The sequence below is a fragment of the Rhinolophus ferrumequinum genome, chromosome 11 (assembly GCF_004115265.2).
Source record: "Rhinolophus ferrumequinum isolate MPI-CBG mRhiFer1 chromosome 11, mRhiFer1_v1.p, whole genome shotgun sequence".
NCBI lineage: Eukaryota > Metazoa > Chordata > Mammalia > Chiroptera > Rhinolophidae > Rhinolophus > Rhinolophus ferrumequinum.
This window is the reverse complement of record NC_046294.1, coordinates 79,885,195-79,904,777: the sequence shown is the minus strand read 5'-3', so window position 1 is coordinate 79,904,777 and position 19,583 is coordinate 79,885,195. Positions and strand designations below refer to the sequence as shown.

The following is a 19,583-nucleotide window of genomic DNA, read 5'->3' as shown; positions in this document are numbered from 1 at the left end:
ATGCAAAACTATTTTCATTTTATAGTTGACGTTTAGATAAAATCAAGAAGACAAATGTAGAATCAGATTTTCAAGGTTTACCATCATTGATGAACCTTGGGGCTTGAAGATACCTTAGCGATCAAGTTGAATTCCCTCAGTTAAAATGAAGAACTGCAAGTCTGGAAACTGTTACTTGTACAAGGTCATTTTGGTCATTTTCACGTTTAGTACTATTTGATTCTCTGTTACAGGCTTAATAAGAAGGTGAAATATGTCTTTGATGGTCTCCTTCCTTCTGTTCTTCTTGCTCATTCCTAATAGCCAGAAACCTCGTGTTCCCCGTTTTCTGTGGTGTCTCCCCCAGGCTTCCTCCCCTCTTACAAACATCTCCAGACAGAACATGATCCTTTTGTTCTACTGTGGATAACTCACTTGACAATTTCAAAAGGAAATCCTGGAAAGACTATGTCTTAATCAAGGGAATAAGTGTCTTGTAATGGGAATTTTAGACACCACATAAACACAGTGGAAAAGCTGTTTTTCGCCTTCAAATTTCAGTAACCAATTTCAGTGGCCACTTATCAGTGTCTAATATGTAATACATGGTCAGTAAATAGTCACCGAGTGAATGTTAATTATAGCAGAAGGTATAGTTGTCATTAATGTGTAGGAGGTGATTTAAATAAGGAGTTTAAAAATCGTAAACAAGTAACTGAAGGAAGTCTTCCATGATGTTTAGTTTGTATTTGATTGTTCTTTCTTGAAATCTAAGTACATTGTTATCCTACTGTTCTATTCATAACTTCCAAGGCCTGCCTGGGCCTGTTGGAGAAAATAATGGTAGGAGTGGGTTCAAAGCCTCGTCAGGTAACGTATTTCACCAATTCAAAGTGCAATAGAATAGTATGTCATCCAGGAAGGTGAAATAATGAAAGAATTATTAAATACCTGATATCCTTTTAATAATATAAATGCAAGCACTGATCATTTGAAAAGGAAAATTTGAGTATGTGCCAATGCATATGTTGCCTTTAGTTCTGAAGCAAATTTTATTTCAGCAATATATAATTGTCCTGATTTCCAATTTTGTTATTTCTAACATAAATTTAAAAAATAATCTTTGCAAAAGTTATTCCAGCAAAGGCTAGAAAAAAATGAGAATAAATGATGCAAATTTGTCATAATAATCTTTGTTAAGCTTAAGGCATTACTAAGCAATCAAAAGTGTAAATTTGAAATCTCCTTGATAGCTAGGCGATATCTATCTTTATGATTATCTGCCTTTGCTGCACATTAGAATCAGTTGGGGAGTTTTTAAAAACCTGATGCCCAGGTTGCACTTCACCCCAATTAAATCAGAATGTCTGAGGGGTAGGAGTCAGGCATCAGCATTTTAAAAAGATATTCAGGTAATTCCAAAGTGCAGCAATTTGGGAATTCCTGGAATTGAATAGGGAGAGTAAGAAATATATCATGGAAAGCTGAAATAAATGATACAGTGAAAGAGGAAGATCATTAAGGTCCTAGTTGCAAGTTTATTTTCTTTTTATATGTTCTGGATATATAGAGATACTTAAATACTTACTGAATTGAATTGAACTAGCCTTATTAAATCATGTCATTACTAGATATCAAGGTGCTCAGCCATCCATTTCCATAGTTCTTATATTATCATTTCTCATACCTCTTAAGCATCAAAGATATTATTACACTAGTCAATGCACCCCCTAGTATCTGTACTTCATCTTCATCACTGATGAAAATTTTAACAGTTACACCACTCCAGCATGCCAGGAGCCATCCATATCCATATATTCTACTACCACTAGCAATAAGGTTTGTATTCCAGTTAGCAGGTGAGTAATCCATCTCCAAAATCCCATTTTAGAGTCAGCTTTCTTAAATCTTTCCTGGTACAAACTGTCTTAAATGGTATTCTTTAGAAACAGGCTCTGAGATGGGAGTCGCATGCAGAAGTTTTACTGGGGAGTCCTCTTGAGAGATCTACCCAAAAGGGAGTAAGAAAGATAGAAATGGGCAGAGAAACACCTGGATCAGTGACATGGTCGCAATTGAGGCCTCAGCCTATCTTCGGGGAAGCTCTAGAGATGAATGGCCCTTCAGAATTGTTGCAAATTGAAGCAAGGGGACCAGATTTTTGTATCCCCACAATGGCCAGTCAAGGGCTGCAAGCTACCCCTTGGGGAAGGGACAGATAACTTTATTCTGATGTAGTTTCTGAGAGGAATTCCCAGAGAGGGATGCAGCTATGAACCATAGTGTCTGACTGTTATAGAAATTGGAGGGTGACTGTGTTGACCCTGAAGAGGGGAACTGGTTGAAGGACCGCAGTATCTATTACCATGTTCAGAATGACTTGTCTTTGGCCTACGGGAGTGCTTCATGTAGACTCCTTTGTCTTTTGACATAACCTTTTGATTTTGTATAGCTTCCTTGCTTTCTGGTAAAATATGTTCCAGGCTCATCTAATATATTACCTGAACTAGAACTGGAATCAGCTATTTCTTTAAGGAATTTCTTTTTTTAAAGAGGGAAATGGTATTTAGAGACCACAAAAAGTGTTAGGATTGTTTGTTGATTGTAGGCCTTTTCACTGGACAAAACTAAAATACATATTTTTGAAAACAAAAAATATTATGAGTTCATATTAATATTGCCCTTTCAAATTTAACATTATAGTTTACTTAATTTCTTTAATATTACACTTTTATCCTTTTTTCCTTACATTGAAAATTTTAGTTCCTAAAACATCAAAATAAATATCTGTATTACCCTATCCTATTCTCTCTCTCTCCCTCTTCAGATATGTATTTGCTGTTTATAGTATTAATTAGTAAATACAATTAGTAAACTTAATTGTTTACAGTAATATTAGTATTAGTATTCTGAAACTATTATCTATAATATATAAAATGTTATAAACATAAAAATTTATACATAATAATCATAATTATATGTTATATAATATTATAATTACATTTTATTATATATTATAGATAACAGTTTCAAAATAGTAATACTAATACTACTGTAAACAATTGGCCTACAGAACGATTTTTTAAAAATAAACATATTCCAATGTGTTCTAGAGGCACCTGAAATATTTCTTCTTGTGTGTGTGGTTGTTTTTAGATATCATTTTCATCTTGTTAGTAGAATATAAACATAGTAAATCCTAAAGATTAACTTGATTTTTCATTCATTTTGAACTTCTAGGGAGAAATTTATTTTACCATTCTCTTTCATGTTATATATTTGCTCATATTATAGACTGAGACAGACATCTTATTTAGTTTTTTTCTAAAAAATTCAGAGCAGCAAAATTGATACAGGGATGATTAGACAAAACAGAAATACAGTAAGATTAATCAATTTGCTCATAACTACAGGGAACAGTGGAGATATACTATAACTTACGTCTTTTGACTTCATTTTATGAAAGCAAATGAAAATTTAAAAACAGAATTGAGGTATGGGGTGCAGACTGTAAATATTACATTTGAGTTTGAAATTCCATAAATGAATGCTAACTTGACATACGTAATAGTGGACTGTGCTATATTAGTACAAGATTTTAAACTTATATAAGTATATGAAAACAAAGGGGCTCTGATTTCTATTCTCAGATGTTAAGATATGGAGCTTTGATTTTAAGTGCCAGATTCATACATGTATGCTACTGTAAATGTATCTAAATTTTGACCTGTTGGTAGATAGTAACTACGCATTTTATTAATGATGTTCTTCTAATATGAATATTTCATAAAGTGATGCTCTAAGACTAGAGATAGTTACATATTTTCTTGCTTTTTCACAAGGGGAAGACGATATAAACCTTAAATTATAGACCAATGATCTTGACCTCAAGCGGGGCAAAATTTTGAAACATCTTGCCAAATAGATGGTTTCTAATTATTATGGAAGTTGGGATTACTTGGAGCAGCATGGGCTCTTAAAGAACAAGGCATACCAGGTTAACTTGTCTTCTTTTCTATTCAATTAGATTTTATAATACTGGTAGTTTAAAGGAATAGTGTATGTGGATTGCAGCAAGGCAATTGGTGATATCTTTACTCCACCGTTGACTAGCTTTCACTGGGTGATAACAGAATGAATTGTTTGAGTGGAAGTGACTGTATTTAAGGAACATATCCTAGGATTTGTCAAAGCACTCTGCTTGATCTCTATCCTATTCACCTGTTTATTCATTACTTGTGGGAGGACACAGGTGGATTTCTTGTCAAATTTACAAATATCAGGTAGCCAAGAAGAGAATTTACTGGATGACAAAATCAGGGTCACAAATAATTTCAGTTCCCTATAGTGATAGTTTAAATTTAACACAATGAAATATGATAGATATAGGTGTAATATGTACTTTTATACTCCACTTAATCCACAAAGCATTAGAAAAGATTTATACTAAAATGATAGATATAAACTTATATTAATTAAAAAACCACCACTTTTTGAGTACTTACTATATCCAGGCATTCTGCTAAGTGCATTATATAATTGTATAATTTAACTTTGACAAAATCCTCATAAGATAACAACCTCCTAACAACCCTACAATGTGGGCACTGTTATTCTCTTCTTTATATACATGAGGAAATTGAGGCACAGAGAAGTTGAATAACTTGTTAAAGTCACACCGTAAATTGATCTAGGATACAAATCTGGCAGTCTAATTCCAAAGCCTTAGGTATACTTCTTACCCCTTTTTTACAAATGAGATTTTAAAGATTAGGGTGGTTGAGAAACTTACCCAAATTTCTGGTAAACGGAGGGACTGCGATTTAATTCCATGATGCTTGATTTCATAGCTGTTTTCGTAACTGCGTGCTCTGCTATACTGCCTTCCTATAACAACTACTAGGTAACTAGTAGTTAGGTCAGATGCTTTAATACATTAGTGGTTGTAATCTTGATAACAACCCTATGAGGTCGCTGTTATCCCTCCATTTCACAGACAGGAAACTGAAAGTTCAAGAAGTTAAGCAACTTGCTCAAGGTTACACAGATAGTGAGTCGGAAAGTTGCAGTTCACACCCAGGTCTGTCTGACTCCAAAGCCCATATTCTTAAACATCGTGCTGTGCAGGAAGGGAAAGATGCCACAAAACAGTAGCATTAGTACATTGTGAGGCAGTGGTGTGACATCACTGCCAACAAGATGACTGCCACCTGAGGCTGCATTGTAGAAATAGAGTCTTCAGAGCAAGGGAGGGGCCAGTCCCATTCTGTTCTGGAATGGCAGAGTAGGTGATTGTGTGTGATTCTGCAGCGTTGTGTGTGATTCTGGGCTCCACACTTTAAAAGAACATTACTGACACACCTGAAACTCAGCCCAAGGTGAGTGCCCAGTATGGTAAAGTATCTCAGTTCTATAGGAAATTCTATAGGAAGAACCATTAAAATGTTGAGAATACTTAGCTCCCCAAAGAGGAGACTCAGAGAAGGCCGAATAGTATTTGAACTGCCTTTGTGTGGTGGAGGATTAGATATAATCCATATGTATCCAGAGGGAAAAACTAGGCTGCACATATAGAGAATAAAAGAGGTGAACTTGGCTCCTCGTAGGGAGGAAGGACTGCCTGGTGTTTGCAGCTTTTTAGAAATGAAATGGGCTTCCTTGTAAGAAAATGAATTCTTTTCTACTGTCGAAGAACCTGAATGACCACTTATTGTGGGTGTCAAACACTTATATGTTAGGTTGGTGGTTCTTCATTTTAGTGGGTATAAGAATCACCTGGGGAAACTTGTTAAATACTGATTTCCGGGCTTTACTTTTAGAAGTATTGACTCAGTAGATCTGGGATAATATCCAAGAATCTGCATTTTTAATAAACAGCCTGGTGAGTCCAAAGCAGGTGGTCAGTGACCCACACTTAGATAAACTCTGAAATCTCTTCTATTTATTTTGCAAATAAACATTTAGTAAAAAATGTGTGTAGTCAACATAATGACTGTTCAAAGAAAGTTGTCTTAAGTTTTATAAAAAAAGATTCAAGACAAAATTCTTTAATATGTTGACAGCTACAATTAGAGATGAAATTATTGGAATGTAGGATATTAGGATATGGAAGGAGAAGGCTTGCTTCTCAATCTCTGTCAAAAAGACAGGACTTTAATAGTAAAATGGAAGATACTAATTTGGTTTCAAAATCTTTAAACACCTTCAATAACCCACTCTACATATATATACCAAAGGGCGCTCTCGAGCGGACCTAGAAAAAACTATCTGATTATCCTAAAAGACAGCGCCTGTGTAAGGTTAAATACCGATCAGGCTTTGGGGCTCAGGCTTATATAAATTTCAGCCTAAAAGTAACAAACAGGTGTGGTAGAGAATTGGAAACTTAAAGCATAGTTGGTCTTCTAACTCTGGCCCACTTTTTGTTGGGGCTAAAGAGTTTTTGCTCGCAAGTATAATATGTTTGATTAATCTTAACCTTTACTTAAAGCATGCAACCCAAGAGCCACAATTTAGAATGATACTGTATCCTGAAATGCTTTTGCTCTCTGCAAATACGTTTTTAAACAGTGGTGCTTGGTGTAATTACTGTCTTATATCAGGACTTTTAAAATGTAAGTGGCATAATGATGTTTCATTTGTTTCTTAAGTGTATTAAAGTTTTAAAAAATACGTTTTTTTTTCCTTTGAAAATCGTTAAAAACTGGCTCGTTGAGGAATTGGTATTCTTGGCTGTTTTGTTGATTGATAGTATTGATGTGCTTATTTAGTTCATTAAGGACCAGCAAATGATTTTTGTCTTAAATTTAAGGTTTATAATATTTCCAAATGGCAATTACATGTTGATAAATTAGACCCTTGTTTCTTTTTAATTTCTTCTTGCTTCTTTTAATGGTTGCAGACCTCCTCATAGATTTTTCTTGAATCATGAGAGATGAAATTGCAACAACAGTTTTCTTTGTCACAAGATTGGTGAAAAAACATGGTAAATTGAGTAAACAGCAAATAGAAAACTTTGCAGAAAAGCTGATGACTATCTTGTTTGAAACATACAGAAGTCACTGGCACTCTGATTGCCCTTCTAAAGGGCAAGCCTTCAGGTGAGAGCTAGTATGTAGTATGGCAAAGGGAAGTAACAACCAAGTAATGCCATCAGCAATGATTGTGTTGGCAGTCTATAAGTAATGAAAGTTTTATGGGCTTGCATTTATTGAAGGTGGGCTTGAAAGAGAGAGATGCAGTTGGTGACAGTGTGGTTGACATTAAAGAAAAAAACCTCTTATGTGAGGTGGATTAAACAATTTCTAACTTGTATTTACCATGAAAGATATGCAATGAACATTCGGTGAACTAATTGTGTGACTTGATGCAACCCACATTCTGAGTTGCTGTGAGAAAAGTTGAGGATGTTTTACTCTTACTTGTAAAATTGTGGAGGGTGGGCAAGGGGTCAGCAGAAGGCAGGGGTGAGGTGGGAGCTGTGTATATTGGAGCAGTATGCCTCCAACATGATTCTTTTGCTAAAGCATCAGTTACCATGCTTTTGTTTCCCTTTCCTTGTTTTTAAAGGTGTATCAGGATAAACCATAATCAGAATAAAGATCCCATTCTGCAAAGGGCTTGTGCTGAAAGTAATGTGGATTTTTCCCACCTGGGACTTCCAAAGGAGATGACCATATGGGTAGATCCCTTTGAGGTTTGCTGTAGGTGAGTATTCTCATTGGAGTTAAGAGTTTGTGTGCTCTGTGATACCTGAAAACCTTAGGTTATTTAGTCAGCTCTGTACAACTTTGTGAAACACGATGCTCTAAAGCCTTGGATTAGCATTGAGGGCACTGGTTGATTAAGATTATAGATAAAACTTTATTAGACAAAAAACTTCCAGTAGAAGTGGATGGAGTGGGAAGCACAAAGACTTTGCATAATATTTTTAATTTGATTTTAATGCCTGCACCCTATTGCCAAGAGTAAATTATAATGTCTAAGTATTATAGGCAGAATCAAAGGGCAAGAGGAGTTATCTATCACAGGGCAATTGAGTCCATTACTTGAATCAAAAGAAACTAATCTTACCAAATTGGCAGTGTAGATGCCTGATCACTGCGCTGTACACCTGAAGCTGAAGTTCAATAACACTAAATGTCAACTATAATTTAATATATATATAGTCACAGGATGTGGAGTACAGCATGGGGAATAGAGTCAATGGAATTGTAACAGCTATATACGATGTCAGAGGGGTAGTAGATTGGGAGAAGGGTGTAAATGTCTATTATGTTGTTTTGTACACCTGAAACTAATTAAAAACAAACTAGTCTTTGTTTTTACCTGAGCAATTAACCAAGACAGCTATTACAGAATACCCCCACTAATTATGACAGTGTAGTAGTTGAAGGTGATAATGTCTCTCAATTTTCTTTGCTGTCAAGTCATTTCAATTTGTTTTTTAAAATAACTCTTTTTGTAAGTTATTGAGTTATCTCCACAAAATATTAGAGAGAAAACTGAGAAGTTGAATCCCTACTGAATACTTTATTTTCCTTTCCTATTTAGGTATGGTGAGAAAAATCATCCATTTACAGTTGCCTCTTTCAAAGGCAGGTGGGAAGAATGGGAACTCTCCCAACAAATCAGTTATGCTGTTAATAGAGCCACACTGGACTACTCCTTCGGCACTTCCTCCGATGAAGAAAGTTGTAACAAAGAACCTCAGATTATTCCTAAAGTTAGCAATCCAAAGAGTATTTATCAGGTAAAGTGTGTTCCAGTTCTTCTCTATACTTTTGTTTTCTATTCTAATTATTTTCTATTCTAATTCTGAAAAGAATATGCTCACTGTAAAAGCAAAGAAACATTGGAAAACATGGAAACAGCAAAATGGTAAAGATTAAAATCACAATATTAATATTCTGACAAAATGATTTTTCTGTTTTTTTCTTCTATATGTAGTTCCTCTACTTGGCTGGGTGCTCAGGATCAATCTCATCTTTTGCAGGCCCATTTTTCCAAATAGTGTTTGAACATGTTTCCTTTCATTTAAATTTCTTCAGAATTAAATATTAAAATCAGTGGGCTTTTTTGACAATAGAAAATAACATACCTCTCACAGGAAATTTGGAATATTAAGAAATGGTCAAAAGTCTGCAATCCCATTAACAGAGCAGTTTTGCTAAAAAAACAAAACAAAACAACAACAACAACAACAAAAACCATAGAAAGCTATGCCTAGCTATATTTTGGAAATAGGTTTCATGAAACAATACTTGTCCTTACTAGCTACAATGCCCCTGACACTTTGTATTAAATTAAATTGATTTCAACCACCTAAATTGATTTCATGACTCACTAATGGTGGCAACTCATGGTTTGAAAAACACTGATCTAGAGAGAACCTCTGTTGACATTTTGTACGTATATATTAGGTCGGTGCAAAAGTAATTGCAGTTTAAAAGGTTAAAAAAATTGCAAAGAACACAATTACTTTTGTACCAACCTAATATTTGTTTATATGTTTTCTTAAATTAATCCCTATGTATTAACATGTTAAAGCAATTTTATTTAACATTTTGATATTCATTTGCTTTCCTAGTAATTTACTTAGTTAATCGACTATTGGCAGATATCTAGATTGTTTCCACGTTGTTGTGCTATAAAAAAGCTGATAACTTGTACACAGATGTCTGAATTTTAAATTATTTCTGGAGACTTGATTCTCAGACATGGAATTACTGGGTCATGGGTATGGACATTTTACTATATTGACCTCTTAGAAAGTTGTATTTATTTGTAGTGTAACAAGCTTTGTGTGATCATCTTTACCATTTTTCCTAAAATTGGGCATTCTCACTTAAAAATAGTTTGATAACAATACAATCTATTGCAGATATTATTAATTAAATTAAACATTTAAAAAATCTCTATGTCCCCAAATGTTTTAGGTATTTACTGTCTTACGACTTTTCTCTTCTTTACCCACTTATCATTTGAGGTCTGAATGTATTATTACAGGCTCTTCAAACTTTAGGAATATTTTAACTCCTTGTCATGTTACTGGCACATATTTCTTCTCCAGCTTGTTTAGTTTTCTAAACCATATATATATATATCAATATGTGTGTGTAGTTTATATATAGTTCTATATGTGTTACCAGTTTAAAATTAGGTAGTGAAGTATTTGCCCTTAATTCTATTTTTATGCTTAGAAAGGTCATCTTCCATCTAGAGCTCAGATCCATAGTCAGCTATATTCTTCTAGAGCAATATCCTTTCAAAATATGGTCTGCAAAACATCTATATTGGTCATTTCAGATGTTTAAAATGAATATTTCTAGACCTCAGCCCCAGAGGTCATGGTTAGGCAGTTTTGGGTTGGGTCAGTGAGGTGGAGTGAGGTAGCGAAGAACTCAAGAATATATAGAAATTTGCATAAACGTGTTTTTAAAAATTTTCGTTGGATTAAAAAATTGATTTTATAAAAGGTATGAAGTGACTTACTTTATACCCCACCCCCAATACTAGTCAATCTTCCAAAGATGATTATCCACTTTTATTTCTATTCATTTGTACTTATGCTTTTGAAAGGTTTAACTTTTGAGTTACAGGCTTTATTTAATCCTTAGAGCTAGTTTATTAATTTACAAAAGATCTTCATACACCTTTCCCCCTTTTTTTTCCAGGTTGAAAACTTGAAACAACCCTTTCAATCTTGGTTCCAAATCCCCTGCAAAAAGACAATGGTGGATGGCCGTATGGGCCTCCTAGCAAATGCTTATCATGTGTTGCATAAGAATCCTAAGGGTCAGAGGCCTGCTGCTGTGCACCGGGTGGACAGGTACCACTGGGTCAACACAAACCGATAATGCAGCGGCTGGACACTTGGTGGGAAAGAGCTCAGAGGAGCCACTTTATTTTCTCTAAAAACTACTCTAAGGTTGAGAGGCCCAGAAAAAATAACCACATTAGGGACCAGGGTGCATGGTGGTGAATCCTCTCACACAGATCATGACTATGTTCTTAGCTGTACTTTTAATTCTTATTTAATTTTATATGAACTTTTATGTAATACTAATGAGTGTACCCAATAAGGTGATAGAATGAAGATATTGACCTGTGATAAGATTCAATGAATTATGAAAAGTAACAGTTTAAATAAATGTGTTGTGTTTTTAATATATTCCTATTTCAGTTTATTGCAAGAAAATTTTACAAGTTTGCATTTCTTCATTAGCCATTAAAAAAAAGTAAATCTTCATTTAGGAATGAGTGAGCCACATAATGTAGTATTCTCATTCTACTTTATTATCTATGTACCGTCACTGTTTTATTTCATAAAGTCAGTGACAGCTTGTTTGAAAATGACTCTTTAAGATACAAAATTCCCTTTTTAAAAAATTAGCTTACTTCTAAACCTCTTAATAGCCTTAATAATTATGACTTAAAATTTTAGTGATACATGCTCATCATGAAGAATTCAAGCTAAGCAGAAAAACAGCACCAAGCAAGTAAAAATTGATCCCATCCAGCCAGAAATTGCCATTAACATTAAATGGTGACCATCTTTCCAGTCATCCTCTTATAAATACAGATGTAAGAAACTATATACAGATAATTTAATAAAAAACCATACTACATGAGCTCCTGGAAGAATATTATTTTACTTGGAAAATAAAGAAACCTACAGTGAAACTGAAAGAAGTGTTGAAATATTCATAAGCTTTTCTATCACAAAGTATTTTATTTCCTAAAAATCTTCTTTATGCTTTTTTTTTCCTAAAGGAAAACACAAGGAGGCTGGAACAATCTTTAAAAATTAAAAAAATTATTTTTTTAAATAAAGTATTGATTATTTGTTGCTAGGTAAGCTGTAGAAATTAGCACTTAATTTTTTCTTTGTCCCTTATTTCCTGTCATTTTTAAAAACTGAGTTGTAATCGACATACAACATTTTATTAGTTTCAGGTATACAACATAATTAGGATATTTGCATACATTGTGAAATGATCACCGCAATAAGTCTAGCTATTATCCATCACCATACAGTTTCAATGTTTCTTTTCTTGTGATGAGAACTTTTAAGATTCATTTTCTTGGCAACTTTCAAATATGTAACATTTTTAATGTCAAGGTTTAACATTTATGTTCTGTCTTAAAACAATTATTCCTACAGTTGTTTTTTTTCTTAGTTCTATATTTAAACTGATTCGGTGCTCAGCAATAAACTTTTTGCATATGTGAAATCTATTTTGATTCATCTTTCGTTAGCTGGATTTTATTGTTAAGCAGCTTTTTCATAAATGGCTCATAGGTGTTATAGTCTAGGAGTTTGTGCCTGAGATGATCTCTGTCCTTTAATATTTGTGAAAGATAACTTGGCTGAGTACTAAAATCTTAGGTCATACTTTCTTTCCCTTATAACTTTGTAGACATCACACTAATTTTTTATTATTATTAATATTTTAATTAAAGTTTATTGAGGTGACAACTGTTAGTAAAGTTACATAGATTTCAGGTGTACAATTCTGTAATACATCATCTATATATCACATTGTGTGTTTACCACCCAGAATCAGTTCTCTTTCCATTACCATATATTGGATCCCCTTTACTCTCATCTACCTCCCCCTGCCCCCTTACCCTCTGGTAAACACTAACAACTAAAGAGAAACACATGAAGAAACAAAAACTGGTAGACATCACACTAATCTTATGTTTCTGGCATTATACGTTGCTGTGGAGACATCGGAGACCACCTTGATTTCCCCAACTCCCTGCCATGTGAACAAACATGTACACTTACATTTTTAGGTGACTTCCTTTGACTGTCAGTCTGAAAACTCTCTATACAGACATGCCTCATTTTATTGAGCTTCACTTTATCATGCTTCACAGGTGTTGCCTATTTTTTTTTTTTTTTTTTTTTTACACAAATGGAAGGCAAGACCCTCCACCAGCCAAAAGATCATGACTTCCTTTGTTGAGATACTCGCTTTATCATTATCATGGTCTGGAGCCAAAACTGCGCTCTCTCTAAGGTATGCCTATACTTGGAGCCTATGTCTTAGTCAATCATCCTGTATCAATTTTTCCTGAAACATTGTGCCACTTTCTGACCTGCAGATTTAATTTTTCTAGAGCAAACTTCTGCAGTATTATCTTTGAATACTTTCTTTGTCCATTCATTTTAGGAATACCAACTCTTTTTATTCTGGATCATTTTTTGTCTGTTATAACTAATTTATCCCATTGCCTTAATATTGTTCATCTTTTTTTTAAAAAACTGTAATTGTCTTAAGCCTTCCTTCCACCAGTTTGGTTCTCAGTCCTGTCTAGCGTTTCTTGCTTCTGCCTTATTTATTCCGTAATGGCGTTATTTTGGATTTCAATTAGTGACTTTTTCTGTAGGTGTTATTCACATGTACAATTTGTTGGACTGAAAAGTGAAAGAACTGTATAAAATAGTTATTATATGTAAAGTGTAACATAACACTTAGTTGTGACAGAACGATGGATTTCTAAGAAACTTTGCACAGAGGGTTTTATTAACAAAGTGTCTCTTGAAGTTTGTGGGGTTGGTTTTAAAAAACCTTATTCCAGCCAACAGAGATGATAAATCTGTGGTATTTACCACTCCTCTACCCCATGCCAATGATAGACATCGCTAATCAATCTCAATATTCTTAATTGGGTGCAGAGATTGCCTCAAAATTCTATGCAACACAGTACTAAAGATAGCCATTAAAATGAATTGCTCTAAGTTGATACTCAGGAAGATATCAATTTCATCACTGTTGTAGGATTTGGCCCAAAGCTTTAGAGCCCTATATAATTCTTTAGAAATTGTTATTTGGCCCTGAAGCAAATGTATAGGAGAAAATATAATGAACCATATATATGTATTTTTGCTGTGGTTAAAAGTAGTCAATACAGTTGAAAAGTCCCAAATAAATGAATATTAGTATCTATTAGTATATCAGTATAATAACCAAATTAGATCTTCCTAAACTGCATTTTGAGATTTTCTATGAGTATGTACTATTTTTTTTCTTTTTTTAAAATTAAACTTTTGAGAGAATTGTAGATTCACATGCAGTTAATACATAAAGAGATCATGCATACTTTTTACCCAGTTTCCACCAATGGTGACATTTTGTGAAACTCTACTATAGTAATATTGACATTGATTCAGTCAAGACAAAGAACATTTCCATTACCCACAAACATCCCTTTTGTTGCCCTTTTACCAGGTGGGATCAAACAATATGGTGAATGTTTAAAAAAAAATCATTACAGTAAAAGACACATTGCCATTAATTCCCCTCAAAATACTCCCCCTCGCTTTGAACACACTTATCCCATCGTTCTTGCCACTTTCTGAAGCAGTTGTGGAAGTCCTCTTTCGTGAGTGTCTTTATTTCATCCTTCATCATGACAATGCTCCGTGTCACACATCCCTTCTGGTACAGTAATTTCTGTCAAAAACACTATGGTGTGTCCTCATCCACCTTATTCACTAGGTCTGGCACTGTGTGACTTCTGGCTTTTCCCCCAAATCAAAATGACCATGAAAGGTAAACTTTTTGAGTTGATTCAGGACATCAAGGCAGCCACAACAGCACAACTAAAGACACTCACGAAAGAGGCGTTCCAGAACTGCTTCAGAAAGTGCCAAGAATGATGGGATAAGTGTATTCAAAACGAGCGGAAGTATTTTGAGGGGTATTAAATGGTGATGTATCTTTTACTGTAATAATTATTTATTTATTTAAACATCCACCATATTGTTTGATCACACCTCATATCATTATACTCACTTCCCTCCCACTCTTATCCCTTTGTTAACCCCCTGGCAACCAGTAATCTATTCTCCATTTCTATAATTTTGTCACCTCAAGAATGTTATAAATAGAATTATGCTGTAGGTAACCTTTTGGGATTGGCTTTTTTCACTAAGCATAGTTCTCTGGAGATTCACTCAGGCTGTTGCATGTATTAGTAGTTTGTTCCTTATTATTGCTGAGTAGTGTTTCATGGTATGGATATACCGTGATTTATTTAACCATTTACCTATTGAAGGACAACAACTGGTTGTTTCTAGTTTTGCGGATTATGAATCAAGCTGCTATAAACATTCATGTACCTAGAGTGGGAACATAATTTTTAATTTTCTGGAATAAATGCCTAAGAGTGTAATTGTTGGGTCATATGGTACTGTTTAGATTTTTAAGAAACTGCCAAACTGTTTTAGAGAGTGGCTGTACCATTTTATATTCCCACCAGCAGTGTATGAGTGATCTCGTTTTTCCATATCTGTACCAGCCTTTGGTGTTATCACAACACACTTATCAGAATGGCTAAAATAAAAAAAATAGTGTCACCTCATTGTAGTTTTAATTTACATTTCCTTGATGGCTAGTGATGTCAAACATCTTTTCACGTACTTATTTTCTGTCTGTATATCTTATTTGGTGAAATGTCTGTGCATGTCTTCTGGCCGTTTTTAAAATTGGATTGTTTACTTTTTTAATCAATTGAGTTTTGAGTTCTTTATTCTAGATACTGGTCCTTTGTCAGATAATGTGGTTTGAAAATAGTTTCTTCCAGTTTGTAGCATATTTTTCTACCTTTTAAATAGGGTCTTTTGCAGAGCAAACATTTTTAATTTTGATTAACTCTAATTCATTAGTTTTTTCTTTTATGGATTATGCTTTGGCATCAAGTCTGACATTTCCAACCAGCCCTAGATCCTGAAGATTTTCTGTTTTTTTTTTTCCCCTCAAAGTCTTATAGTTTTACATTTAAGTCTGTGATCCATTTTGTGTTAAATTTTGTATGAGTGATGAGACTTTGGTGAAGTTCATTATTTTTTTCTGTAAGTATCCACTTGCTCCTGTACCATTAGCTGAAAAAGCTATCTTTTCTCCATTGAATTGTTTTAGCATCTGTGAAAATTCAGTTAGGCATGTATGTGTGGGTTTATTTCTGTCTTCTATATTCTGTTCCATTGATCTGTGTGTTTATTCTTGTGCCAATACTACACAGTCTTGATTACAGTAGCTATAAAACTCTTGAAATTGAGTGGATTGATTCTTCCCACTTTATTCTTCATTTTAAAAATTTGTTTTAGTTATTTTAGTTCCTTTGCCTTTCCATAAATACTTTAGAATAATCTTGTCTATGTCTATAAAAAAAATCTCTTGCTGAAATTTTAAAAGGAATTGCTTTAAGTCTGTATATGAATTTGGGGAAAATCAACACCTCTACTATACTGAGTCTTCTAGTCCAAGAACGCAATATATTTCTCCATGTATTTAGATTATCTTTGATTCCTTTCATCAGTATTTTGTAGTTTTTAGCATACAAGTCCTGTACATGTACTTTAGATTTACATCTAAGAATTTCATTTTTGAATAGTTATAAGTCGTGTTGTATTTTTAATTTTGGTATCTATCCACGTGTTCATTGGTAATATACGGGGTGCCAAAAAAATGTATACAAGTGGACACTTTGGTCAATGTAGCTCAAGCAGTAGTTTGCCATAATCAGAAGTGTCTGGAGCACCTCTTGTAATTGCAGAAGTCAAATATGACTTGTATTCATCTTTTGTTATTGGTATATATTGAGTATTACAGTTTTAATAGTTTTTTCCTTTCTTAAAATGTGCATACGTTTTTTTGGACCCTCTGTATATAAATACAATTGACTTTTGTATGTTTACCTCTTGTTCTGTGACCTTGCTGAACTCAGTAGTTCCAAAAGCTTTTTATTTTTAATTTTTTTGTAGATTCATTGGGATTGTCTAGTAGATAATAATGATATCTGCATATAGGAACAACTTTATTTCTTCCTTTTCCATCTGGATGCCTTTTATTTTATTTTCTTGTCTTGTTGAAGTGGCTAGACCTTCCAGCACTAGGTTGAATGAGAATAGTGAGAACAGACATCCTTGTCTTGTTCTAATCTTAGGGGAAAGCAGTCGTTCTTTCACTATTAAGCCGATATTTACCATTTTTGTTGATGATCTTATATCAGATTGAGGACGTTCACTTCTATTTCTATTTTCTGAGAGTTTTAATTATAAATGAATCAAATTTTGTCAAATGCTTCTTTGAATTTTGTCAGATGCCTTTTCTGCATCCACTGATATGATTTTGTGGTTTAATCCATTGATATGTGAATTACGTTGATTTTTTTGAATATTGAACCAACTTTGCATCTATGAAATAAAGCCCACTTGATTGTGACATATAATTATTTTTATATATTGCTGAATTTTATTCACTAATATTTTAAGGATTTTTGCATCTATACTCATGAATAATATTGGTTTGTAGTTTTCCTTTTTGTACTGTCTTTGGTATAAGGGTAATATCATCATGCTATAAATATGCATAAATATAATATATACACACATTATAAACACTTCATAAATCAACTTGGGAAGTGATCCCTCTTCTATTTTCTGGAAGAGTTTGTGTTCAATTGGTGTTAATTCTGTTTTTAAATGTTTGGTAGAATTATATGGTGAAGCCATCTGGGCCTGGAAATTTCTTCTTTGGGAATTTCAAAATTATGAGTTCAATTTCCTTAATAGTTATAAAGCTATTCAAATAATCTGTTTTATATTGGGTGAGTTGTAGTAGTTTGTGTTTTTTGAGAAAGCGGTCCATTTGTTCTGTCAAATTTATGTTTTGTAGAGTTGTTCATGTTTCCTTATTATCTTTTCGATGTCTGTAAGGTCCATAGTAATATCCCTACATTGATTCCTGATATTGGTAATTTGTATCTTCTCTCTTTTCCATTGTTAGTCTTGCTAAAGGTTTGTCAATTTTATTGACCTTTCCAATGAAAAAAGCTCTTTGTTTTGTTGATTTTTTCCTATTTTTCTCTTTTTAATTTTATTGATTTCTGCTCTTTATTATTTTCTTTTTCCTGCTTGCTTTGGCTTTTTACTCTTCTTTTTCCAGGTTCTTGAGGGAAAAGCTTAGGTTATTGATCTGAGACTTTTTCTCTTTTCTAATGTATGTATTATAAATTTCCCTCTCAGCACTACTTGAGCTGTGTTCCATAAACTTTGATATGTTAACTTTTCATTGTCATTCAGTTCAATGTATTTTAAAATTTCTCTTTGTGGTGACTTCTTTGACCCTTGGATTATTTAGAAGTGTATTGTTTGGTTTCTAAATGTTTTGAGATTTATCTGTATTTTTCTGTTAGTGATTTCTGACTTGATTCCATTCTGATTGGAAAATATACTCTGTATGTTTTCAGGTCTTTTAAATTTGTTCTATACCCGATGGTATAGTTTATCTTGATACTATTCATTGGGCATGTGAAAAGAATGTATTCTGCTATTGTTTGGGACAATGTTCCATAAATATTAATTAGTACTATTGGTTGATAGTATTGAGTTCTTTTATATCCTTTTTGATTTTGTCTTGTATAGATACATTTTTGATGTTATAAGACTTGGAATCTTATTTAAACTTTGTGCAAGCTGATTTTCTTTGACACCATTCCAGTGAGGGGGGCAGAACCAGAAGGTGTTGACTTGTTATTGCCTGATGGGAGATAAAAGTCCATGTTCCCCACTTGGCCTCCATTAATACTCAAGGAAGGGATTCCTCAGACCTGCTGGACAGGTATAGGAGTTCCAGCTCCCCATGTGGTTTCCACTACTACTTTGGTGAGGTGACCTCATTACCAATGAGCAATGGTGAAAGTTTTGACTCTTCACTTGGCTTCTGCTGACGCCACTCCAGCAGGGAGGTGGTGGTGAGGGGACTTATTACTTCCATATGTTGATAGATGTCTAGATTTCCCATGTGGACTGACATCATGAGTGGAGGGGGTTTGTTATTGCCCTCTGGGGATAAAAAGATGAAAATTCCCATCTCTTTGCTTGGTACCATAGAAGGAGGTTGGGATGCCTTGTTACAGGCTGACAAAGTGGAAAGTCTAGACTTCCCACTCATCTTTTGCTGGTGTGGGTGGAGACAGTTCTTTTTTGTTGCTGTTTGTTTGTCTGTGATGTTTGGCTGGAGAAAAGCAGTTATTGTCGAAAAGTTTTATGCCTTGCTAGGCTGCTCCTTTCTTATTCCTTTGGTTACAGAAAGCAGGCTTTGGGGGAACTTTTTTGGTCTGTACCCATTTGTTTTTTTGGGTTGCTGGCTTTTTTATTTCCAAGTCTGGAATACATGAGGGAAAAAGAAAATCTGTGGAGTTCACGACCATATCCTGCCTTGGGTTCTCCGGTTCCCTAGTTGGTGTATTTTCTTCTCTATACCTTTCAGAATATTCTTGTTTGTTTTTATATAATGTCCAGGGATTTTAGTTGTGTTTGGTGGGAGGAGGAAGGAAAAGTATGCCCACTTCACCTTCTTGGAAGCAGAAGTATATTACCACTTTTGAAATTAAAAACAAAATTTTATTAAAACAATTATTATATTTTGGGGAGAAGGATCCTTTTTGTTAATAGTTGGTAAAATATGGCTTCTGTATCTATTAAAGTTTTTTTATCCTTTTCTTTGTCAGTGGGCTGTGCGTGTGTGTTTATGTATGCGCATACAAGCTAATTTCTTAAAGATAACTAGAATCTCAAAACTTAA

At 34.0% G+C, this 19,583-nt stretch overlaps 1 protein-coding gene across 1 annotated transcript; it reads left to right on the top strand.

Moving 5' to 3' along the window:
• The first annotated feature begins 6,877 nt into the window (after window positions 1-6,877).
• BTG4 (BTG anti-proliferation factor 4) lies at window positions 6,878-11,150 on the top strand. The gene is made up of 4 exons (XM_033121141.1): window positions 6,878-7,079; window positions 7,549-7,686; window positions 8,533-8,731; window positions 10,656-11,150. The coding sequence occupies exons 1-4, from the start codon at window positions 6,907-6,909 to the stop codon at window positions 10,836-10,838; spliced, it is 693 nt and encodes a 230-aa protein (XP_032977032.1). The 5' UTR covers window positions 6,878-6,906; the 3' UTR covers window positions 10,839-11,150.
• Window positions 11,151-19,583: the final 8,433 nt, after the last annotated feature.

Coding starts and splice junctions, on each gene's coding strand:
- BTG4 (XM_033121141.1), top strand. CDS start 6,907: ATGAGAGATGAAATTGCAACAACAGTTTTCTTTGTCACAAGATTGGTG. Junction 7,080..7,548: donor TCTAAAGGGCAAGCCTTCAG/GTGAGAGCTAGT, acceptor TTGTTTTTAAAG/GTGTATCAGGATAAACCATA. Junction 7,687..8,532: donor CCCTTTGAGGTTTGCTGTAG/GTGAGTATTCTC, acceptor TTTCCTATTTAG/GTATGGTGAGAAAAATCATC.